Source organism: Nerophis ophidion, linkage group LG06 (assembly GCF_033978795.1).
Source record: "Nerophis ophidion isolate RoL-2023_Sa linkage group LG06, RoL_Noph_v1.0, whole genome shotgun sequence".
Classification (NCBI taxonomy): Eukaryota; Metazoa; Chordata; class Actinopteri; order Syngnathiformes; family Syngnathidae; genus Nerophis; species Nerophis ophidion.
Window position 1 is genome coordinate 77,770,033 of NC_084616.1, and position 26,044 is coordinate 77,796,076.

At 43.8% G+C, this 26,044-nt stretch overlaps 1 protein-coding gene across 2 annotated transcripts in view; it reads left to right on the forward strand.

Annotated features, from left to right (window-relative positions):
- Nucleotides 1-26,044, forward strand: part of arhgap4b (Rho GTPase activating protein 4b) — an 84,732-nt gene that overhangs the window by 9,280 nt on the left and 49,408 nt on the right. For both annotated transcript variants that reach the window (XM_061904892.1, XM_061904893.1), the window contains exons 2-4: nucleotides 10,420-10,741; nucleotides 23,895-24,066; nucleotides 24,133-24,295. In XM_061904892.1, the coding sequence (XP_061760876.1) occupies nucleotides 10,672-10,741; nucleotides 23,895-24,066; nucleotides 24,133-24,295 (405 nt within the window). In that variant the 5' untranslated portion in view covers nucleotides 10,420-10,671. The remainder of the gene's footprint in view (nucleotides 1-10,419; nucleotides 10,742-23,894; nucleotides 24,067-24,132; nucleotides 24,296-26,044) is intronic.

A 26,044-nucleotide genomic window follows, 5' to 3' on the forward strand; every position in this document is an offset into this window, starting at 1 on the left:
TGTTGATAAATTGATTTCACTTTGCATTGTAGAGCTTTAACTTGCACTTACATATGTAACAACCAACTGTATTTAGTGACAGTGGTTTTCTGAAGTGTTCCTGAGCCCATGTGGTGATATCCTTTAGAGATTGATGTCGGTTTTTGATACAGTGTCGTCTGAGGGATCGAATGTCACCGTCATTTAATGTTGGTTTCCAGCCATACCGCTTACGTGGAGTGATTTCTCCAGATTCTCTGAACCTTTTGATGATATTATGAACCCCAAAATACGTTAAAATGTGCATATTCTCACTAATAAGTGTACTACTATACGAGTAAATATTTTCTATTGTTTCATTGACAATTGTCAGGACTTTGACTTGAATTAGTTTTTCTTCTTCGATGCAGAGAATATTCGGAACGAGCCAGGCGTGAATGTGAGTACATGATTAATTTATTTACACACTATAATACAAAAAGGGAAAACAAAGGGGGCGCTCAGTGGCGGATGATTATACTAAACTCCAAACAAAACAGCACAATGGCATGACTAAATACAAATCAACAAAAGATCCTATCAATGGTACAAAACAAACCAAAAACTTGCACAGAAGCATAAATATAAACAAGATCTTACATTGCCTGATCAAATCAATAATCAGCGTGGGAAGATAAGTGCGTGGTCATCAGGGTTCAATACAAAGTCTGGTAGATATCGCAAGTACACAAGCAAGCAGCAAGTACAGCATAAGTTCCCAGGACGAGGACAGAAACAGAATGGTATAAATAAGGACTGTGATGATGATTACTAACAGGTGTGAGGCTGAGCACAGGGGCGCGACTTGGAGACCAGGTGGAAACTAATGAGTAACTATGGAAACAAACAAAACCAGGAAGTGCAAAACGGGAAACAAGAGTCCAAAAACAAAACATAAACATGATCAAACATAAACCCAAATTAACAGGCATGACAAAAATAAAACAGCAAAGTCCATTTGGCTGTCATCTGTTTTAAAATGAGACACAATTGTGTCAGTCATTTTTTTTTCCATGCTCGTAATAAGAAATTATTACATTAAAAAAGTAGTTTTATACTTGTGAGTGTTGCACTGCAAAAACTGAAATCTAAGTAAGATGAAATATCTCAAATAAGGTTGATATTTGCTTATTTTCTGTCTGGTAAGATAATTCTTCTCACTAAGCAGATTTTATGTTCGAGTGTTTTACTTGTTTTAAGTGTTTTGCTCCTAAATGATCTCAGTAAGATATTACAGCTTCTTTCCGACATTTTATGACCTATTTTGAGTAAAATATGCTTGAAACTATTTTTGTCCAAGTGTCCAAAACACACCCAGCAATGGTGCACAGGAAGGCCGGGAAGAAAAGGGGGAAAAGGCGGCCAAAATGTTCAAAAGTCCCAATTGTGTCCAAAATACCTCCCCAGGATTCCAGTCCCACGAGTCCCGCCGCCGGCCACACAAGTCCTGGGATACAAAAAATGTCCAAAACGCACCCAGCAAAGTCCCACGGGAAGTAGGGGGGGAAAATGAGAAAAGTCTGCAAAAGTCCCCCAAAATGTTCTAAATACCTACCCAGGTTCGAGTCCCAACCGGGTTCGAGTTTGAGTTTGAGTGCACACTCGAACCCGGGTGGGACTTTTGAACATTTCCCCGACTTTTCTCACTTTTGTCCCCACCTTCCTGTGGGACTTTGCTGGGCGCGTTTTGGACATTTTGGGCATCCTGGCCGGCGGCGGAACTTGTGGGACTCGAACCTATTGGCAGATAATTTTGCTTAGTTCAAGTAAAATACCCCTCATTTTTTTGATTTTTGTTTTGTTTTTGAACACTGACTTTTTGCAGTGTGATGACACAGCTTTGCAACAGTTGATATTCTAGTTTCAAGCATGTTTTACTCAATGTAGGTCATAAAACCTCAGCAACAAGCTGTAATATCTTACTAAAATCATTTAGGAGCAAAACCCTCAAAAGAAGTAAAACACTAACATAAAATCTGCTTAGTGAGAAGACAGAAAATAAGCAAATATCAGCCTTATTTGAGATATTTCATGTTACTTAGATTTTAGTGCAAGAACAGGCTGAAAGATCCTTGATTACAACACAAGTTTGGTGTAGTTACAGAGTGCAGCTGCAAAAGAACGCCCGCTCACTATCAGCCAAAGACAAACGTCTACTTTGCATCTTACAACATATCCTGTGTGGCATCTGATGAGATGTCACCTTTTTTTTTTTTTCCTCTTCAATTCGGAGAAATTGCCCAAAAATCCCCCAGTTTATCACCGTGATTTATCTCTCCGAGACATTTGTTCTTGAGTGGCGTTTTTTTTATAGAGATGTCCGATAATGGCTTTTTTTCCCATGTCAGATATTGTCCAACTCTTAATTACCGATTCCGATATCAACCGATACCAAGTCGTGGAATGAACACATTATTATGCCTAATTTTCTTGTGACGCCCCGCTGGATGCATTAAACAATGTAACAACATTTTCCAAAATAAATCAACTCAATTTATGTAAAAAAATGCCAACATGGCGCTGCCATATTTATTATTGAAGTCATAAAGTGCATTATTTATTTTTAAACATGCCTCAAAACAGCAGCTTGGAGAGCATGAGGAGGTTGAGGTGGGCGGGGTTGAGGTGTGGGGGGTAAGGAGGTTGCGGGGGGTGTATTGTAACGTCCTGGAATCAGAATCAGACATACTTTATTAATCCCGGAGGGGAAATTAAAATTTTCATCACAATCCTATTCAAGATCAGACAAACCGCACAGGGAGACAGAACAGGATCGCTGACGGGTCGGCCAACTTCTGGCGCCCCTTACAAAAAAGGTCAGATACAGGTAAACAAGTGGGGGGAATAGGAGAAAAAAAAAGTTAGTGCTGCAAGGGGGTCTGGGTATTTGTTCTGTTGTGTTCATGTTGTGTTACGGTGCGGATGTTCTCCCGAAATGTGTTTGTCATTCTTGTTTGGTGTGGGTTGACAGTGTGGCGCGTATTTGTAACAGTGTTAAAGTTGTTTATACGGCCACCTTCAGTGTGACCTGTATGGCTGTTGACCAAGTATGAATTGCATTCACTTGTGTGTGTGAAAAGCCGATGATATTATGTGATTGGGCCGGCACGCAAAGACAAAATGGTAGAAAAAGAAAGAAAAGAGTTAGTGCTGCAAGGGGTTCTGGGTATTTCTTCTGTTGTGTTTATGTTGTGTCACGGTGCGGATGTTCTCCCGAAATGTGTTAGTCATTCTTGTTTGGTGTGGGTTCACAGTGTGGCGCATATTTGTAACAGTGTTAAAGTTGTTTATACGGCCACCCTCAGTGTGACCTGTATGGCTGTTGACCAAGTATGAATTGCATTCACTTGTGTGTGTGAAAATATATTTTGTGATTGGCCTTTAAGGTTTATTGGTGCTCTGTACTTCTCCCTACGTCTGTGTACACAGCGGCGTTTTACGAAGTCATACATTTTACAAACCCCGTTTCCATATGAGTTGGGAAATTGTGTTAGATGTAAATATAAACAGAATACAATGATTTGCAAATCCTTTTCAAGCCATATTCAGTTGAATATGCTACAAAGACAACATATTTGATGTTCAAACTCATAAACTTCGTTTTTTTTTTGCAAATAATAATTAACTTAGAAATTCATGGCTGCAACACGTGCCAAAGTAGTTGGGAAAGGGCATGTTCACCACTGTGTTACATCACCTTTTCTTTTAACAACACTCAATAAACGTTTGGGAACTGAGGAAACTAATTGTTGAAGCTTTGAAAGTGGAATTCTTTCCCATTCTTGTTTTATGTAGAGCTTCAGTCCTTCAACAGTCCGGGGTCTCCGCTGTCCTATTTTACGCTTCATAATGCGCCACACATTTTCCATGGGAGACAGGTCTTGGCTGCAGGCGGGCCAGGAAAGTACCCGCACTCTTTTTTTTAAACAAGCCACGCTGTTGTAACACGTGCTGAATGTGGCTTGGCATTGTCTTGCTGAAATAAGCAGGGGCGTCCATGAAAAAGACGGCGCTTAGATGGCAGCATTTGTTGTTCCAAAACCTGTATGTACCTTTCAGCATTAATGGTGCCTTCACAGATGTGTAAGTTACCCATGCCTTGGGCACTAATGCACCCCCATACCATCACACATGTGTAAGTTACCCATGTCTTGTTCACTAATACACCCCCATACCATCACACATGTGTAAGTTACCCATGTCTTGTTCACTAATACACCCCCATACCATCACACATGTGTAAGTTACCCATGCCTTGGGCACTAATGCACCCCCATACCATCACACATGCTGACTTTTACACTTTGCGTCGATAACAGTCTGGATGGTTCGCTTCCCCTTTGGTCCGGATGACGTAGTGTTAAATAATTCCAGAAACAATTTGAAATGTGGACTCGTCAGACCACAGAACACTTTTCCACTTTGCATCAGTCCATCTTAGATGATCTCGGGCCCAGAGAAACCGGCGGGGTTTATGGATGTTGTTGATAAATGGCTTTGGCTTTGCATAGTAGAGCTTTAACTTGCACTTACAGATGTAGCGACCAACTGTATTTAGTGACAGTGGTTTTCTGAAGTGTTCCTGAGCCCATGTGGTGATATCCTTTAAAGATTGATGTCGGTTTTTGTTACAGTGCTGTCTGAGGGATGGAAGGTCACGGTCATTCAATGTTGGTTTCCGGCCATGCCGCTTACGTGGAGTGATTTCTCCAGATTCTCTGAACCTTTTGATGATATTATGGAGCGTAGATGTTGAAATCCCTAAATTTCTTGCAATGTCACTTTGAGAAATGTTGTTCTTAAACTGTTTGACTATTTGCTCACACAGTTGTGGACAAAGGGGTGTACCTCGCCCCATCCTTTCTTGTGAAAGACTGAGCATTTTTTGGGAAGCTGTTTTTATAGCCAATCATGGCACCCACCTGTTCCCAATTAGCCTGCACACCTGTGGGATGTTCCAAATAAGTGTTTGATGAGCATTCCTCAACTTTATCAGTATTTATTGCCACCTTTCCCAACTTCTTTGTCACGTGTTGCTGGCATCAAATTCTAAAGTTAATGTTTATCAGTTTGAACATGAAATATGTTGTCTTTGTAGCATATTCAACTGAATATGGGTTGAAAAGGATTTGCAAATCATTGTATTCTGTTTATATTTACATCTAACACAATTTCCAGACTCATACGGAAACGGGGTTTGTACTTTTTGATACCGATAATTTTTAAAGCATTTATCGGCCGATAATATCGTCAGTCTGATATTATCGGACATCCCTAGTTTTATATCCACCAACCCGTTGATAGTCTTGACTTACCATGAATTGATTAACGTGGACCCCGACTTAAAGAAGTTAAAGAACGTGTTACTTTTTAGTGGTCAATTGTACAGAATATGTACTGTACTGTGCAATCTACTAATAAAAGTTTCAATCAGTCAATCAAACTTGTATCACGGGTACAAAGCCTCCTCATAACCCTCATCTTTTTGGAATGTGATCCTCTAAGAAAGTGAACACAGCACAATATTAAATGACTCTACTGCAAAATCCTACTAAATTCTCAACCGACATTGTCCTTTTAAACCCTTTTTTTTTGGCTTCGCTTTTGTCCTTTTTCCTATAATATCATTAAGTCCGTCACACTTTCTCTCCTCTCCCTGGAATATCTTTTCACTCCGTTCCGTGCCGATTAAGGTCATGTGCTGATGAAGGCCTCCAAGGTCTCGGTGTCCTCCGCAGAGGGAAATCCTTCTCTCATTTATTCACCGTAAATCTCCATTAACTTTTTCAATTGCTTTTTTCGTAGCCTGAGAAATGAAATTGGAGCTTTTTTTTTTTTTTTAATCAGAATTGCACTAATGCTGGTTTTCTCAGAGCTGTTTTTATGCTTTGCTCACGGAGGGAGGATCAAGTCAAAAACTGGCACACTTTGCCGCTCGTTGCGGAGGAGCGGAAACCCTCTGAGGCTCAGGATGTGGCCAACGCCAGTTCTTACCTTCTTTTCTTGTGCCAGTCAAATGTGTGACGACTGTGTAAGATGGCTCTTTTTCAGCCTTTCTTTGTGCTTTCACACAGAAATGTTCCATTTGCAAGCCTGTAGAATATCAGCCTGATCCCATATATAGACTACAGTGCCCATCCTAATGATGAGAATCAGGTGTTCTAATCACTTGGTCCCGGTGAATAAAATCAAGCTCTTAGGCAAGGAGACCGTTTTTACAAACATTTGTGAAAGAATGAGCCGCTGTCAGTGATTTCCAGCGTGGAACTGTCATAGGATGCCACCTGTGCAACAAATCCTAGTCGTGAAATGTCCATCCATCCATCGTCTTCCGGTAATCCGAGGTCGGGGTTCGGGGGCAGCAGCCTCTCCCCAGCTTCTTCGTCCAGCTGAGATCCCGAGGCGTTCCAGGCCAGCCGGGAGACATAGTCTTCCCAACATGTCCTGGGTCTTCCCCGGTTAGATGTGCCCTAAACACCTCCCTAGGAAGGCGTTCAGGTGGCATCCTGACCAGATGCCCGAACCACCTCATCTGGCTCCTCTCCATGTGGAGGAGCAGCGGCTTTACTTTGAGTTCCTCCCGGATGGCAGAGCTTCTCACCCTATCTCTAAGGGAGAGGAAACTCATTTGGGCCGCTTGTACCCGTGATGTTGTCCTTTCGGTCGTAACCCAAAGTTCATGACCATAGGTGAGGATGGGAACGTAGATCGACCGGTAAATTGAGAACTTTGCCTTCCGGCTCAGCTCCTTCTTCACCACAACGGATCGATACAACGTCCGCATTACTGAAGACGCCGCACCGATCCGCCTGTCGATCTCACCATCCACTCTTCCCCCACTCGTGAACAAGACTCCTAGGTACTTGAACTCCTCCACTTGGGGCAGAGTGTCCTTCCCAACCCAGAGATGGCACTCCACCCTTTTCCGGGCGAGAACCATGGACTCGGACTTGGAGGTGCTGATTCTCATTCCGGTCGCTTCACACTCGGCTGCGAACCGATCCAGTGAGAGCTGAAGATCCCGGTCAGATGAAGCCATCAGGACCACATCATCTGCAAAAAGCAGAGACATAAACACGCGGACAACAAACCGGAACCCCTCAACGCCTTGACTGCGCCTACAAATTCTGTCCATAAAAGTTATGAACAGAATCGGTGACAAAGGGCAGACTTGGTGGAGTCCAAGACTCACTGGAAATGTGTCCGACTTACTGCCGGCAATGCGGACCAAGCTCTGACACTGATCATACAGGGAGTGGACCGCCACAATCAGACAGTCCGATACCCCATACTCTCTGAGCACTCCCCACAGGACTTCCCGAGGGACACGGTCCAATGCCTTCTCCAAGTCCACAAAGCACATGTAGAGTGGTTGGGCCGAGAGAATAGAGCTGGTCCACAGTCCCACAATCAGGACGGAAACCACACTGTTCCCCCTGAATCCGGGGTTTGACTCCTCTTCAGTACACCTGAATAAACCTTACCGGGAAGGCTGAGGAGTGTGATCCCATGATAGTTGGAACACACCCTCCGGTTCCCCTTCTTAAAGAGAGGGACCACCACCCCGGTCTGTCAATCCAGAGGTACCGCCCCCCCATCGTGAAACGTCGTCGCTCCTAAAAAATTGCAAAGTCAACTGTCGGCTGGGTTTGGAGGTTGCCAGGAGAACGGTACATTTCGGACTGCATTGTGCCGAGTGTGGATTTTGGTGGAGGAGGAATTATGGTGTGGGGTTGTGTGACAGTCTCTCACTGTCGTCCGGGTTTCATGGACCACCAAGCACAGACATGACTGGAACAGGTTTGTGACTTTTTATTTTGCAATAAATACGTAGTGCATGTCGGGTCGCTTTTCAGCTCCTCTCCTCTCGAACCGCTCGCTCCTCCGGTTGCTTTTCAGCCGCCCTCGTCTTCGTCTGCGGCTCGCTCTTGGTCGCTTTCCCTCCCCTCGTGCTCGAGTCTCTCCAGCTCCTTCTTCTTCCTCCCTTTTTCACACTGGGAGGGGATTACACAATTGTGCCCAGCTGGGCGATCCACGTACCTGACGTTTATTACGCCGTCGATCCCGGCGCGCCCCGCCTCACCGCTGTCCCGTCGGCCACGCTTCCTCGCCGCCATCTCGGAGTAAGCCCCGGCGTGCCCCACCTCGCAGTCGGTCTGCCGGCCACGCCTTCCCACAGGTTGTTTTTTAGGAGTTGGGCTTGGCCCCTGAGATCCAGTCAAAGGATCTTTGAATTAGGGTTAGGCGATATGGCCTGCAGACGTCGATGGCCTAGTGGTTAGAGTGTCCGCCCTGATATTGGTAGGTTGTGAGTTTAAAACCCAGCTGAGTCATACCAAAGACTATAAAAATGGAACCCATTACCTCCCTGCTTGGCACTCAGCGTCACAACAAAATTAGGCATAATAATGTGTTCATTCCACAACTGTATATATTGGTATCGGTTGATATCCGAATGAGTAATTAAGAGTTGGACAATATCGGATATCGGCAAAAAAAGCCATAATGGGACATCTCTAATTATTATCTGTTAAAGGTGTAAAAGCAGGTGAGTTTCCCTATTAAATGCGCTGCTTTTCTTCCACAGGGACATTCCCAATCTTGAAGCACTGAATGTATTTCACAGTAACACGACATAAACACAACAGAAGAAATACCCAGAACCCCTTGCAGCACTAACTTCCGGGACGCTATAATATATACCCCCCGCTACCCCCCTCCACCTGATGTTGACTGGGGAACTCCTGAATAAATAGAGGGACGCGGGAGCTGTACCTTAGAGCGTCAGGCGAGACTGTGACTTAGTGCGCAGCTCCATGCGTTCTCCTCATTGAGCCAAATTGAACTCTGTTTCTGACTCTAGAAAGAGGTTCCGCAGCCTCCGAAGCAGAACCACCAGGTTTTGTAACAGCTTCTTCCCTCTGGCCGTAAGACTCTTGAATGCATCATAATTATCCCCTCAATTCTCCCCAAAATGGATGAACTCGCTGGAATAAAAAGACAATATCGGACAGCTCTAATTATTATCTGTTAAAGGTGTAAAAGCAGGTGAGTTTCCCTATTAAATGCGCTGCTTTTCTTACACGGGGACATTCCCAATCTTGAAGCACTGAATGTATTTCACAGTAACACGACATAAACACAACAGAAGAAATACCCAGAACCCCTTGCAGCACTAACTTCCGGGACGCTATAATATATACCCCCCCGCTACCCCCCTCCACCTGATGTTGACTGGGGAACTCCTGAATAAATAGAGGGACGCGGGAGCTGTACCTTAGAGCGTCAGGCGAGACTGTGACTTAGTGCGCAGCTCCATGCGTTCTCCTCATTGAGCCAAATTTAACTCTGTCTCTGACTCTAGAAAGAGGTTCCACAGCCTCCCAAGCAGAACCACTGGGTTCTGTAACAGCTTCTTCCTTCTGGCCGTAAGACTCTTGAATGCATCATAATTATCCCCTCAATTCCCCCCAAAATGGATGAACTCACTGGAATAAAAAGACAATATCGGACAGCTCTAATTATTATCTGTTAAAGGTGTAAAAGCAGGTGAGTTTCCCTATTAAATGCGCTGCTTTTCTTCCACAGGGACATTCCCAATCTTGAAGCACTGAATGTATTTCACAGTAACACGACATAAACACAACAGAAGAAATACCCAGAACCCCTTGCAGCACTAACTTCCGGGACGCTATAATATATACCCCCCGCTACCCCCCTCCACCTGATGTTGACTGGGGAACTCCTGAATAAATAGAGGGACGCGGGAGCTGTACCTTAGAGCGTCAGGCGAGACTGTGACTTAGTGCGCAGCTCCATGCGTTCTCCTCATTGAGCCAAATTTAACTCGGTCTCTGACTCTAGAAAGAGGTTCCACAGCCTCCGAAGCAGAAACACCGGGTTCTGTAACAGCTTCTTCCTTCTGGCCGTAAGACTCTTGAATGCATCATAATTATCCCCTCAATTCTCCCCAAAATGGATGAACTCGCTGGAATAAAAAGACAATATCGGACAGCTCTTATTATTATCTGTTAAAGGTGTAAAAGCAGGTGAGTTTCCCTTTTAAATGTGCTGCTTTTCTTCTGCGGGGACATTCCCAATCTTGAAGCACTGAATGTATTTCACTGTTGTTACTCAACACCTCTCATCCTCCCATCCCCCTTCCTCCGTCATCGCCCTCCTCATCACGCTGTCCGTGGCCCCCATCAGACTGTCCCCTCCTACTAAATGCGATGTCACTGTCCCATTTGCTCTCGTCGCCCTGGCCTCAATTGTCCCCTTTCCCTCCCGCTCTCTCATTTTCTCTTCGGGCTCGCCATATATCTCCCTCCCTCGCTCCCAGCTGTCCTCCTCCATCCATCCATATCCTCTCGACATGATCCTCTCCTCTCTGTATCCCAGGCCAGTCCAGCCCATGGATCGGCGATCCATGGACACACCCAACCGGCCTATCGTCCCTGGCGAGTGCGGCCGACCGACGCTGATGATGCCCCTGCTCTGCGTCCGGCTGTAGATCGAGCCAACGGTCGGGGGGGTTGGGGGTGGGGGGGGAAGGGAGAAGGTCACAGACCGCGGAGTCAGCACAGGCCCTGAGGTTGGAAGGTTAAAGAAGAAGAGGACTCGGGGAGAGACTGGCATCATCGGGGAGCGAAGATGATGACATCCCATGGAAAACTGAGGAGGGAGAAGGGCAGCCTGGCCGAGTATGAATCACAGATGAAAGGTGAGTCGCAGCACACGTTTGTGTAACGCACACCCTGCAGATATTTATTTACAACAAGAGGAGCGACCCCGCTGATTACCGCATTTTCCGGACTATAAGGCGCACTTAAAATCCTTTCATTTTCTCAAAAATCCACAGTGTGCCTTATAACCCGGCGCGCCAAATGTACGGCATAATTCTGGTTGTGCTTACCGACCTCGAAGCAGTTTGTCACATGGTTTAATAATAAGTGTGGCCAGTAGATGGCAGTCACACATAAGAGATAAGTGTAGACTGCAATATGACGCCAGTAAACAACACTGAAACTTTAAATGTTCCATTGAAAATGAAGAACATTACACACGGAGCTCAAACATCCGTCAAAATGTTTTAGTACGACTTTGAAGCCGCGCCGATTGATGGATTGTCGGAGCATTGCGGCTACCGTAGTCAGAGGTACGTGTGACGGTTAGCTGGCATTGTGGTGATGGGGGTGCGTTCTCTCACTGATGCAGCGTGAAGGTAAGAAATTATGATTTATTTATACTATAAAAACAAACTAGGAGCAGAAAAACTTGCACAAGGCACTAAAGGCAAAACAAACAGAACTAGCATGGGAGCTAGAAAGAACTAAAGCGCTAGCATGTGAGCTAGGGAACAAACACAAGAAGCATAGCGCGGAAGCTAGCAAGTAGAAAAACAGGTTTTACCACAATCGGGAAACAGCGTCGTCACCTGTTGCATGGAATAGAAACTTCTAGAATGCGAGGACGAGTAAACGAAAAGCAGGCTTAAATAAGGAGAATAATTACAAAGCAGGTGTGCGTAAAACACAAGAGGCAGGTGACTGTAATGCGTAACTATGGCAACGGAAACAAACAGGAAGTGCCACCAGGAACTAAGGAAGTCAACACCAACAGAACACAATACAAAGATGGAACACAAACAGAATATGACATGATCTGAGCAGCAGATCATGACAGTACGAGTACAATTATGGTGTGTGTAAAAAGGACCCCAAAATAGCACCCATTAGCGGACATATTATTCGGCGTTTTGTTTTGCAATATTATGCAAAAACAACTTTTCTTACTTTCTGGTACCTGCTGATTTTTTGGGGGGATCTGCATAAGTCCTGAAAATTTCCGCCATTGTAGTCCGTGTCTACACCATAGTCAATAAGCTTATTTTTTTGTCTCTATCTTCTTGTTATGGGACATTTCTAATACAAAGTATCAATCCATGTTTATTTATATAGCCCTAGATCACAAGTGTCTCAAAGGGCTGCACAAGCCACAACAACATCCTCGGTATAGGTCCCACATCAGGGCAAGGAAAAACTCAACTCAGTGGGATGACAAAGAGTAACCTTGGAGAGGACCGCAGATGTGGGTGACCCCCATCCCTCCCAGCGCCTGACTACACCTGCTCATCAGCAGTGCGCCTTTTAATTCGGTGTGCCCTATGGTCCGAAAAATATCCTAAATCCTAGTATAATATTTATTCAGGTTTTCAGTGGCCTAGTGGTTAGAGCGCCGCCCTGAGATTGGTAGGTTGTGAGTTCAAACCCCGGCCGAGTCATACCAAAGACTATAAAAATGGGAGCCATTACTTCCCTGCTCGGCACTCAGCATCAAGGGTTGGAATTGGGGGTTAAATCACCAAAAATTATCCCCGGGCGCGGCCACCGCTGCTGCTCACTGCTCCCCTCACCTCCCAGGGGGTGATCATGGGTGATGGGTCAAATGCAGAGACTAATTTCGCCACACCTAGTGTGTGTGTGTGACAATCATTGGTACTTGTATTTTCCATTTAGAAACAAAAACAAAAGAGTATGAGCCCTTTAAATCACCCTATAATCCGGTGTGCCTATTTTATGAAAATAGACCTGACTACATCTGCTCATCGGCAGTGTGCCTTATAGTCTGGTGCACTATAGTCCGGAAAAAAAACGGTACTAAATGACGCAACACCGACATGACATACATGCATGCATGTGCTCTTGCATGAACTAGACCAGTGTTTCTCAACCATAGGGCCGTTGGAGATTATTTCCAGTTGCTCTGTTTACCTTTGCAAAGTGGTGGTGGTTGTCAATAATTGGTAGACGGAGCAATGGCATTAAAGGCCTATTGAAAGCCACTACTAGCGACCACGCAGTCTGATAGTTTATATATCAATGATGAAATATTAACATTGCAACACATGACAATACGGCCTTTTTAGTTTACTAAGTTGCAATTTTAAATTTCGCGCGAAGTATCCTGTTGAAAACGTCGGTATGCGCGTGACGTCTCGGGTTGTAGCGGACATTATTTTCCAGCCCGATCCAAGCTATAAGTAGTCTGCTTTAATCGCATAATTCCACAGTATTCTGGACATCTGTGTTGCTGAATCTTTTGCAATTTGTTCAATTAATAATGGAGACGTCAAAGAAGAAAGATGTAGGTGGGAAGCGGTGTATTGCAGCTGCCTTTAGCAACACAAACACAGCCGGTGTTTCCTTGTTTACATTCCCGAAGGTGAAGCTTTCCTATGGATCAGAGCGGTCAAGCGAACATGGTTCCCGACCACATGTCAACCGGCAGGTTTTGGTGAGAAAATTGTGGTAATAAGTTGGCTCTTACCATAGACATGAGCAAGGCTTGCGTCGTTCTTCCTGCAGCTGTGAAAGAGGCAGTTGCGTGGGGCGGCATGGCGTAGTGGGTAGAGCGGCCGTGCCAGAAACCTGAGGGTTGCAGGTTTGCTTCCCACCTATGGACATCAAAGTCGCTGCCGTTGTGTCCTTGGGCAGGACACTTCACCCTTTGCCCCCGGTGCCGCTCACACTGGTGAATGAATGATGAATGAATGAATGGTGGTGGTCGGAGGGGCCGTATGCGCAAACTGGCAGCCACGCTTCCGTCAGTCTACCCCAGGGCAGCTGTGGCTACTGATGTAGCTTACCACCACCAGGTGTGAATGAATGATGGGTTCCCACTTCTCTGTGAGCGCTTTGAGTATATAACAATAGAAAAGCGCGATATAAATCTAATCCATTATTATTATTATTATTATTCCCTCAGAGACACTGGCGTTCACCACACCCGTGGCCACACCCCTCCGACTTTCAGGTACGACTATATAATCTCACTAAAACACTAGTAACACAATAAGCAGATAAGGGATTTTCCAGAATTATCCTAGTAATTGCTCAAATTAATGGGGAAATCTTTGCTATTTCGGTCCGAATCGCTCTCGCTGCTGGTGGCCATGATTGTAAACAATGTTCAGATGTGAGGAGCTCCACAACCCGTGACGTCATGCGCACATCGTCTGCTACTTCCAGTACAGGCAAGGCTTTTTTATTAGCGCCCAAAAGTTGCAAACTTTATCGTGGATGTTCTCTACTAAATCCTTTCAGCAAAAATATGGCAATATGGCGAAATGATGAAGTATGACACATAGAATGGAGCTGCTATCCCCGTTTAAATAAGAACATCTCGTGTGTGTGTGTGTGTGTGTGTGTGTGTGTGTGTGTGTGTGTGTGTGTGTGTGGTGATTGTTGATAACTGGTGGGAGGAGCGATCAGATTAATTTTGTGGCTGATGTTGAATGTGCTTTTGTACACCTTGGCTTTTGATTTTGTGGATTGTATTGACATGATGTACGGTATTTTTGTTGTTCACAGTGGTGGTTATCTACAAAACCCAAAACCAGTGAAGTTGGCTTCAATTTATATTTAATTGAATAGTCTGCAAAGACAAGATGTTTAATGTTCAAACTGAGAAACTTTTTTTTTTTTTTCAAAATCATTAATTTAGAATTTAAAGGCAGCAACACATTGCAAAAAAGTTGGTGCAGGGGCTTTTTTACCAGTGTGTTACATGACCTTTCCTTTTAACAACACTCAGTAAACGTTTGGGAACTGAGGAGACACATTTTTGAAGCTTTTCAGGTGGAATTCTTTCCCATTCTTGCTTGATGTGCAGCTTAAGTTGTTCAACAGTCCGGGGTCTCCATTGTGGGTTTTTAGGCTTAATAATGCACATTTTCAATGGGAGACAGGTCTGGACTACAGGCAGGTCAGTCTAGTACCCACCCACACTCTTTTACTAAGAAGCCACGCTGTTGTAACACGTGCAGAATGTGGCTTGGCATTGTCTTGCTGAAATAAGCAGGGGCGTCCATTAAACGTTGCTTGGATGACAACATATGTTGCTCCAAAACCTGCATGTACCTTTCAGCATTAATGGTGCCTTCACAGATGTGTAAGTTACCACTAATAGACACTCAGTTTCCAAAAACAATTTGAAATGTGGACTCGTCAGACCACAGATCACTTTTCCACTCTGCATCAGTCCATCTTAGATGAGCTCGGGCCCAGCGAAGCCGGCGGCGTTTCCGGGTGTTGTTGATAAATGGCTTTTGCTTTACATGGTAGAGTTTTAACTTGCACTTACAGATGTAGCGACGAACTGTGGTAACTGTCAAGTGGTTTTCTGAAGTATTCCTGAGCCCATGTGGTGATATCCTTTACAGACTGATGTCGCTTTTTGATGCAGTAAGGTTCATAATTTGGTCTCCTCAGTTCCCAAACGTTTACTGAGTGTTGTTAAAAGGAAAGGCCATGTAACACAGTGGTAAAAATGCCCCTGTGCCAACTTTTTTGCAATGTGTTGCTGCCATTAAATTCTAAGTTAATGATTTTTTTTTTTTTAATTCAAAAAATTCTTAGTTCGATCGTTAAATATCTTGTCTTTGCAGTCTATTCAATTGAATATAAGTTGAAAAGGATTTGCAAATCCTCTTTGGTCCGGAGGACACGACGTCCACAGTTTCCAAAAACAATTAGAAATGTTGACTCGTCAGACCACAGAAGACTTTTCCACTTTGCATCAGTCCATCTTAGATGAGCTCGGGCCTGGTGAAGCCGGCGGCGTCTCTGGGTGTTGTTGATAAATGGCATTCACTTTGCATAGTAGAGTTTTAACTTGCACTTACAGATGTAGCGACGGACTGTAGTTACTGACAGTGGTTTTCTGAAGTGTCCCTCAGCCCATGTGGTGATATCCTTTACACACTGATGTCGCTTTTTGATGCAGTAAGCTTCAAAATTTGGTCTCCTCAGTTCCCAAACGTTTACTGAGTGTTGTTAAAAGGAAAGGCCATGTAACAATGGGGTAAAAATGCCCCTGTGCCAAATTTTTTGCAATGTGTTGCTGCCATTAAATTATAGGTCGACGATTATTTGCAGAAAATAAAATGAAGTTTGTCAGTTCCAACATTAAATATCTTGTCTTTGCAGTCTATTCAATTGAATATAAGTTGGTCCGGAGGGTACGACGTCCACAGTTTCCAAAAACAATTTGAAATGTGGATTCGTCAGACCACAGACCACTTTTTCACTTTGCTTCAGTCCATCTTAGAAGAGCTGCGATGAGGTGGCGACTTGTCCAGGGTGTACAATGCCTTCCGCCTGATTTTAGCTGAGATAGGCACCAGCGTCCCCCGCGACCCCAAAGGGAATAAGCGGTAGTAAATGGATGGATGGGTCTTAGAAGAGTTCGGGCCCAGCGAAGCCGGTGCCGTTTCCGGGTGTTGTTGATAAATGGCTTTCGCTTTGCATGATAGTGAACAGTTTGAACATTAAATATCCTGTCTTTGCAGTCTATCCAACTGAATATAAGTTGAAAAGGATTTACAAATCATTGTATTCTGTTTTTATTTACCATTTACACAACATGCCAACTTCACTGGTTTTGGGGTTTTTGTGTATTTGTCAGTACCCCTGTCATGGGGTACAAACTGTACAGGACGTGTAAGTAACGGAGCTTCCTGATAAACCGTGTAAAACATACCTAGACAGTATCAAGAGTACATCAAGGGTGTGCAGAGGGTGATGTTGCCAGGCTGACTGCCTGGCAACTACAGGCTTAAATAATGCTGTGGTGATTAACAGGTGCATGAGTCCAAATGAACCAGGTGCGTGACATGACAGGTGAAAACTAATGGGTAGTCAAGGAAACTAAAACAAACCAGGGTGCGCAAAAACAGGAACTAGTGGAGTCAAAACCAAAACAGAACATAACAAAAGAGAACATGATCACAAATACATGACAATGTGGGGTTTTTTCACTGTTTGTTGCACTGTGATTGCGTTTCGGCCGATTGTAAAATATGTTGTCAATATTCAGTGTGTTATCATTCATAATTAATAATGTAAATCCCACATTCTTTATTTTCATGTAAAATTCCATTACGTTTTTTAAGGCGGTCTGTCATAACGTTTTTAGCTTCCAATCATTATTGAGGTTTTGTATTAGTATTCCTAAAAGTACAAACCCCGTTTCCATATGAGTTGGGAAATTGTGTTAGATGTAAATATAAACAGAATACAATGATTTGCAAATCCTTTTCAAGCCATATTCAGTTGAATATGCTACAAAGACAACATATTTGATGTTCAAACTGATAAACATTTTTTTTTTTTTTGCAAATAATAATTAACTTTAGAATTTGATGCCAGCAACACGTGACAAAGAAGTTGAGAAAGGTGGCAAAAAACACCGATAAAGTTGAGGAATGCTCATCAAACACTTATTTGGAACATCTCACAGGTGTGCAGGCTAATTGGGAACAGGTGGGTGCCATGATTGGCTATAAAAACAGCTTCCCAAAAAATGCTCAGTCTTTCACAAGAAAGGATGGGGCGAGGTACACCCCTTTGTCCACAACTGCGTGAGCAAATAGTCAAACAGTTTAAGAACAAGCTTTCTCAAAGTGACATTGCAAGAAATTTAGGGATTTCAACATCTACGCTCCATAATATCATCAAAAGGTTCAGAGAATCTGGAGAAATCACTCCACGTAAGCGGCATGGCCGGAAACCAACATTGAATGACCGTGACCTTCCATCCCTCAGACGGCACTGTATCAAAAACCGACATCAATCTCTAAAGGATATCACCACATGGGCTCAGGAACACTCCAGAAAACCACTGTCACTAAATACAGTTGGTCGCTACATCTGTAAGTGCAAGTTAAAGCTCTACGATGCAAAGCGAAAGCCATTTATCAACAACATCCAGAAACGCCGCTAGCTTCTCTGGGCCTGAGATCATCTAAGATGGACTGATGCAAAGTGGAAAAGTGTTCTGTGGTCTGACGAGTCCACATTTCAAATTGTTTTTGGAAATATTCGACATCGTGTAATCCGGACCAAAGGGGAAGCGAACCATCCAGACTATTATTGATGCAAAGTTGAAAAGCCAGCATGTGTGATGGTATGGGGGTGTATTAGTGCCCAAGGCATGGGTAACTTACACATCTGTGAAGGCACCATTAATGCTGAAAGGTACATACAGGTTTTGGAACAACATATGCTGCCATCTAAGCGCCGTCTTTTTCATGGACGCCCCTGCTTATTTCAGCAAGACAATGCCAAGCCACATTCAGCATGTGCTACAACAGTGTGGCTTCGTAAAAAAAAAGGGCGGGTACTTTCCTGGCCCGCCTGCAGTCCAGACCTGTCTCCCATGGAAAATGTGTGGCGCATTATGAAGCGTAAAATACGACAGCGGAGACCCCGGACTGTTGAAGGACTGAAGCTCTACATAAAACAAGAATGGGAAAGAATTCCACTTTCAAAGCTTCAACAATTAGTTTCCTCAGTTCCCAAACGTTTATTGAGTGTTGTTAAAAGAAAAGGTGATGTAACACAGTGGTGAACATGCCCTTTCCCAACTACTTTGGCACGTGTTGCAGCCATGAAATTCTAAGTTAATTATGAGTTTGAACATCAAATATGTTGTCTTTGTAGCATATTCAACTGAATATGGGTTGAAAAGGATTTGCAAATCATTGTATTCTGTTTATATTTACATCTAACACAATTTCCCAACTCATATGGAAACGGGGTTTGTAGATATACTGGCCCCCAGACACACTTTTTTTTAATCAAAATCTGGCCCCTTGAGTAAAATAATTGCCCAGGCCTGGTGTAAAATGGTCCATCTCAATAATCTCTCGGCCTTGTAAGAAATCCTCTAACGGAAGCCAAGGCATGAATCAATATTGACGCAGTGTACATAGGTGTGTGTGTGTGTGTGTGTGTGTGTGTGTGTGTGTGTGTGTGTGTGTGTGTGTGTGTGTGTGTGTGTGTGTGTGTGTGTGTGTGTGTGTGTGTGTGTGTGTGTGTGTGTGTGTGTGTGTGTGTGTGTGTGTTACATGCTGAGGTTTGGAGAGTGCATACCACGGCTCACTGGCTGTGTTACTGTACTACAAAGATGTATTTATAGTCGGTATTAGCGATGCTGTCTGCTCACATCCAGTCAGCTCCGGGCTGTGTACGCCCCAAAATGAAAGCAAGACGGGAAAAGAGAGAGACGGGGTAGGAGGGATCGGGAAAGCCGGCTGTGAAGAGTGAAGCGTAGACAGCTTTGATACGAGGCGGTGATGCCTTTATCGGCCTTTTCAAAGCTGATGTGCAGCGCTGGACCATGCAGGGTTCATCCACCGTGCGTGTGTGCGTGTGTGTGCTTGTGTGTGTGTGTGTGTGTGTGTGTGTGTGTGTGTGTGTGTGTGTGTGTGTGTGTGTGTGCGCGTGCGTGCGTGCGTGCGTGCGTGCGTGTGTGTGTGCGTGCGTGCGTGCGTGCGGTGGGGAATATGAGGTTATTTTGGGTTGGTGGGAGTTAGCCGAGTGCGAGTAATCGCTCCGTGGAAACGCAGTCAAACACAAATGAGTATTTGTTCCCCCTGAAGGAAAGTCTGTGGCTTCCTATGATTAGTCAGCGTGTGACTGAGCGACTTAATTTGATCATTTTTTTGGAGCTAAAAGATAGTTTTATCAGGAAAATTAAGGCGTTCATGCTCATTGATGTAATTTAGAATTAACTCTGATTTGCGCATTATAGCAATAAAATAGAAAGTACTTTATTGATCCCTCAAAAAAGTTTATCAAAATGTTTTAGTACGACTTTGGTAAGCTAGGTTGAGTATTATTATGGTGTGTGTATAATGTAAGACATATTATCTAGCGTTTTGTTTTGCGATATTATGCAAAAGCATCTTTTCTTACCTTCTGGTACCTGCTGATCTGTATTTGGGATCTGCATATATCCTGAAAAATATTGCGCGTCCGCCTTTGTAGTCCGACTGTGTAGTCAATAAGCTTCTTCTTTTCCTGTATCTTTTTGTTATGTGACATTCATCCTCCACTGTTGCCATTTCTAATATAAAGTAGTGTAAAGTTCTTACTTATATCTGTCAGTGAACTCGCCATGAAAGCACTAAAACATACCGGTGTAGTGAGTTTACATTATTCACCCAAGGAACTTTAGTCATTAGAGAGTTCCATTGAAAATATAGAACGTTACACACGGCTCTAAAAAATCCATCAAAATGTCTTCGTACGACTTTGGTTAGCTATGAAGCTTCACCGCTTGATTAGTATTATTATGGTGTGTGTATAAGGTAAGACATATTATCTAGTGTTTTGTTTCGTGATATTATGCAAAAGTATCTTTTCTTACTTTCTGGTACCTGCTGATCTGTATTTGGGATCTGCATAAATCCTGAAAAAATACGCTCGTCCCCCTTTGTAGTCCGACACTGTTGTCGATAAGCTTCTTCTTTTCATGTATCTTCTCGTTATGTGACATTCATCTTCCACTGTTGCTATTTCTATTATAAAGTAGTGTAAAGTTCTTACTTATATCTGTCAGTAAACTCGCCATGAAAGCGCTAAAACATACTGGTGTAGTGAGTTGACATTATTCACCCAAGGGACTTTAGTTATTAGAGACATACGTTGAAAATATAGAACATTACACACGGCGCTCAAAAATCTTATCAAAATGTTTTAGTACGACTTTGGTAAGCTATGAAGCCGCACCGCGTGATGGATTGTACTGTGCTTCTACATAGGAGTATTATTATGGTGTGTGTATAAGGTAAGACATTATCTGGTGTTTTGTTTTGCAATATTATGCAAAAGCAACTTTTCTTACCTTCTGGTACCTGCTGATCTGTATTTGAGATTTGCATAAATCCTGAAAATGTGTGCGTGTCCACCTATGTAGTCGATAAGCTTCTTCTTTTTCTCTATCTTCTTGTTATGTGACATTCATCCTCCACTGTTGGTATTTCTAATATAAAGTAGTGTAAAGTTCTTACTTATATCTGTCAGTAAACTCACCATGAAAGCGCTAAAACATACCGGTGTAGTGAGTTGACATTATTCACCCAAGGAACTTTAGTTATTAGAAAGTTCCGGTCGGACGGTTTTTCACGGGACACATTTCCGGCGTTGTTGTTGTTGTTGTGTCCGGATGAGGAGATGCGGATCCAATATGGATTGAAGTAAAGTCTGAATGTCATTAAAACAGTAAGCGCCGTCTTTTGACCCTTCTTCCACTCCCGTCCTTGCACGCTACACCGCTACAACAAAGATGACGGAGAGAAGACGCCGCTGAAGGTTATTCACGTAAATAAGACCCGCCCACAAAACGGCACATCCGGATGCGACTGTCAGAAAGTGGCTTGAAAATGATGTGTAAAACATCATCAATGCAACATTTTGACCAAAGAACTACCATTTACATGTTATGTAGACTAGTGTTTTTTAACCGTTTTTTGAGCCAAGGCACATTTTTTGCGTTGAAAAATCCTTCTTCCTGGAGACATTGTCGATTGTCACATCATGTTCGGATGTACATTGCGGACGCCGTCTTTGCTCCACAGTAAGTCTTTGCTGTCGTCCAGCATTTTGTTTTTGTTTACTTTGTAGCCAGTTCAGCTTTAGTTTTGTTCTGCATAGCCTTCCCTAAGCTTCAATGCCTTTTCTTAGGGGCACTTGCCTTTTGTTTATTTTTGGTTTACACCACCAGTAGAAATCATTAAAAAAACGAAACTCAGTAGACTTTTAAAAGTCGTTTTCGCAATTGTTGGATATGACTTTAAAGCATAAGCAAGCATGCATGACTACAGCTCTTGTCTCAAAGTAGGTGTACTGTCACATCACACCCTGTCTTATTTGGACTTTTTTGCTGTCTTGCGCTCGTATTTTGGTGGCTTTTTCTCTTTTTTGGGGGGTATTTTCCTGTTGCATTTTCATGTCTTCCTTTAAGCGATATTTCCCACATGTACTTTTTTTTTTTTATTGATTGAAACTTTTATTAGTAGATTGCACAGTACAGTACATATTCCGTACAATTGACCACTAAATGGTAACACCCCAATAAGTTTTTCAACTTGTTTAAGTCGGGGTCCACATTAATCAATCCATGGTATTTATTCATGGTTTTTATCCTTCTTCGTGTGGACATTGTCTTGTCATGTTCAGGATGTACATTGTGGACGCCATCTTTGCTCCACAGTAAGTCTTTGCTGTCGTCCAGAATTCTGTTTTTCTTTACTTTGCAGCCAGTTCAGTTTTAGTTTCGTTCTGCATAGCCTTCCCTAAACTTCAATGCCTTTTCTTAGGGGCACTCACCTTTTGTTTATTTTTTCTTTAAGCATTTAATACCTTTTTACCTGCACGCTGCCTCCCGCTGTATCCGACATCTACAAAGCAATTAGCTACCGGCCGCCACCTGCTGATAAGGAAGAGTATTACATGGTTACTCAACAACACGTAATTTGCAGACTATAATTAATGGTTTGCAAAAAATATTTTTTTACCCCAAATAGGTGAAATTAGATCATCTCCCACGGCACACCAGACTGTATCTCACGGTGCCGCAGCACAGTGGTTGAAAAACACTGATGTAGACCACAAGGAAGTCTTTTACATTTAGAAAAAAATTATAATAATATGACTCCTTTATTGCGCTTTATTGCTGTCATGTTCGGTGGTCTGGATTATGTTTTTGTTATTTTCTGTTTTGAACTGAATTGGTTCCTGTTCCTGGGCGGCATAGCTCGGTTGGTAGAGTGGCCGTGCCAGCAACTTGAGGGTTGCAGGTTCGAATCCCGCTTCCGCCATCCTAGTCACTGCCGTTGTGTCCTTGGGCAAGACACTTTACCCACCTGCTCCCAGTGCCACCCACACTGCTTTAAATGTAACTTAGATATTGGGTTTCACTATGTAAAGCGCTTTGAGTCACTTGAGAAAAGCGCTATATAAATATAATTCACTTCCGGGGTCACGTTTCCTCTTATGTCATCCCATAGCTTGTGTTTGTAAATAGTTTTTTAAAACTTTTTACAATATAGCGTTAGCTATCCATCCATCCATTTTCTACCGCTTATTCCCTTTCGGGGTTGCGGGGGGCGCTGGCGCCTATCTCAGCTACAATCGGGCGTAAGGCGGGGTACACCCTGGACAAGTCGCCACCTCATCGCAGGGCCAACACAGATAGACAGACAACATTCACACTCACATTCACACATCCATCCATCCATCCATTTTCTACCGCTCATTCCCTTTCGGGGTTGCGGGGGGCGCTGGCGCCTATCTCAGCTACAATCGGGCGTAAGGCGGGGTACACCCTGGACAAGTCGCCACCTCATCGCAGGGCCAACACAGATAGACAGACAACATTCACACACTGGGGCCAATTTTTAGTGTTGCCAATCAACCTATCCCCAGGTGCATGTCTTTGGAGGTGGGAGGAAGCCGGAGTACCCGGAAGGAACCCACGCAGTCACGGGGAGAACATGCAAAAGATCCCGAGCCTGGAATTGAACCCACGACTGCAGGACCTTCGTATTGTGAGGCAGACGCACTAACCCCTCTGCCACCGTGAAGCCCTAGCGTTAACTAAACGTCTGTATTTTTATAATATAGCGTTAACAAAACGTCTGTATTAATCATGACCCCGGAAGTAAATGGGGGGGGGGGGGGGTTGTAGGGAGAAGAAATTTGGCGTGACAGCGGAGGAAATACGGTATCTGTCCCGGCTGGCCTGGGAACGACTCGGGATCCCCCCTGGAGGAGATGGACCAAGTGGCTGGGGAAAGGGAAGTTTGGGCTTCCCTGCTTAGGCTACTGCCCCCGCGACCCGACCTCGGATAAGTGAAAGAAGATGGAGGATGGATGGATGGAGTTCAGTGACTAGAATGTGTGATGCTGTTGTTATCGTTACACTTTTTCCATCACTTGTCCAGACAAAAACACACCAAAAAAGTCCAAGCTTCACCTCCATTTGCACTGAGAGCCGCTTAACACTTGTGTTTGGGTGTGTTTTCTCAGACCTGCGGGCCCAGCTCACAGACCAGATCAAGATTTTGGACTCCCAGGTAGAAGTGAAACAGCAGCAGCTTTCCGACCTTTCTGAGTTCCTCCGTCGCCGGGGTGATATCGAGGCGGAGTATGCACGGGCCCTGGATAAACTCACCGAAAGGTTCACGCACAAGACCAAGAAGTGAGTGTGACGTTTGTGTAAATGTGCTGCGGTGAAGATGACCCCCGCCCCCCCTCGGGTGTCCAGGAAGGAGCAGTGGGGACAGTCGGTGTGTCAAGTCTGGTCCGTCTTGCTGACTCAGACTCGTTTGGAGAGTCGTGAGCATTCGGCGTTGGGCGACACCTGCTGCAACACACTCACACAGCGCTTGGTGCACAGCACGGAGGACTCACATCGGCTGCACAAACGGGTGAGTGGGAGGTTCTGCTTTTTTTTTGCACATTTTATTTATTCACAAAGCATGCAGAAAGTATTCACAGAGCTACACTTTTTTTTTTTTTTTTTTACACACATTTTATGTTACGGCAGGGGTAGGGAACCTATGGCTCTAGAGCAGGGGTGCCCATTACGTCGATGGCGAGCTACCAGTCGAACGCGGGGGGTGTGTCAGTCCATCTCCAGCCAGGCTTTTAAAAAAAATAGACCTAAAAATGAGTGATCATCAATCTTCACCAAGACGTCACTTAAATGACATTCACGGTACCGGAGGGTCTTGTGAGATGACGCTGGCTGCTGCAAGATCATTATTATGAAAATATGACCGAGAGGAAGGCCAGAAACACTTTTTATTTCAACAGACTCTCGCGCCGTACCCTCCGTCAAAACTCTAAAGGCCGACTGCACATTTCCTATCTTCACAATAAAAGCCCTGCTTCATGCTGCCTGCGCTAACTAAATACAGAGTCTCGGAAAACTGGCGTGCACAAGCGATCCCTCAGAAAGCTGGCGTGCACATCACTTGTGCACGCCAGCTTTCCGAGACTCTTATTTTGTTAGCGCAGGCAGCATGAAGCAGGGCTTTTATTGTGAAGGTAGGAAATGTGCAGTCTGCCTTTAGAGTTTTGACGGAAGGGACGGCGCGAAAGTCTGTTGAAATAAAAAGTGTTTCTCGCCTTCCTCTCTGTCATTTTTTCATAATAATGAACTGGCAGCAGCCAGCGTCATCTCACAAGACCCTCGGGTGCCGTGAATGTCAATCAAGCAAGCTACGGAATTTGCCGCCAATGTTTTTCTTGTAAAGTGTATGGAAGCTGGATGAATTAGATGCCAAAAAGCAACCACTTTCATGTGGTATTGTACAGAAAGGACAACTTTTTTTCTCCTCCATTTGAAAATGTGGGCGTTATCATCATTACTGTCTGATTCCAATCAATGCAAGTCATCAGAATCAGGTAATACACCAACTTATATTCTTGTCTTTGTGAAAGAAAGACATCTATATGTGTTACACATGCTTGTATTATCATTAAACACATTTAACTTGTTTACAAAAATGTCTCTTTCATAAATAAATAAATATAAATGATATATATAAATGAGGTAGATCCCCTCGAGTTGGTCAATTGAAAAGTAGCTCGCCTGCAGAAAAAGTGTGGGCACGGTTTAGCTCGGTTGGTAGAGTGGCCGTGCCAGCAACTTGAGGGTTGCGGGTTCAATTCCCGCTTCTGCCAACCTAGTCACTGCCGTTGTGTCCTTGGGCAAGACACTTTACCCACCTGCTCCCAGTGCCACCCACACTGGTTTAAATGTAACTTAGATATTGGGTTTCACTATGTAAAGCGCTTTGAGTCACTAGAGAAAAAGCGCTATATAAATATAATTCACTTCACTTCACTTCACCCCTGCTCTAGAGCCAGATGTGGCTCTTTTGATGACTGCATCTGGCTCTTGGATACATCTAAGCTAACACTGCTTAACACAATAAGTAATGACTAATTCCACTTGTAATCAAAGTATCAAAAATAACGTTCAAAATATTAAACATGCTCATGCATTTGAATCCATCCATCCTTTTCTACCGCACTTTATTTATTATTATTTTTTTTTAGGGCTTGCCCTCCTCGGGGTTCTTCAGATCACCGACATGAGAGCCTGTTTCAGGGTTACGATATTTTTTTATTTTTCAATAAGTCTCTCAGTTGCTTTCCAGCAATTGTCT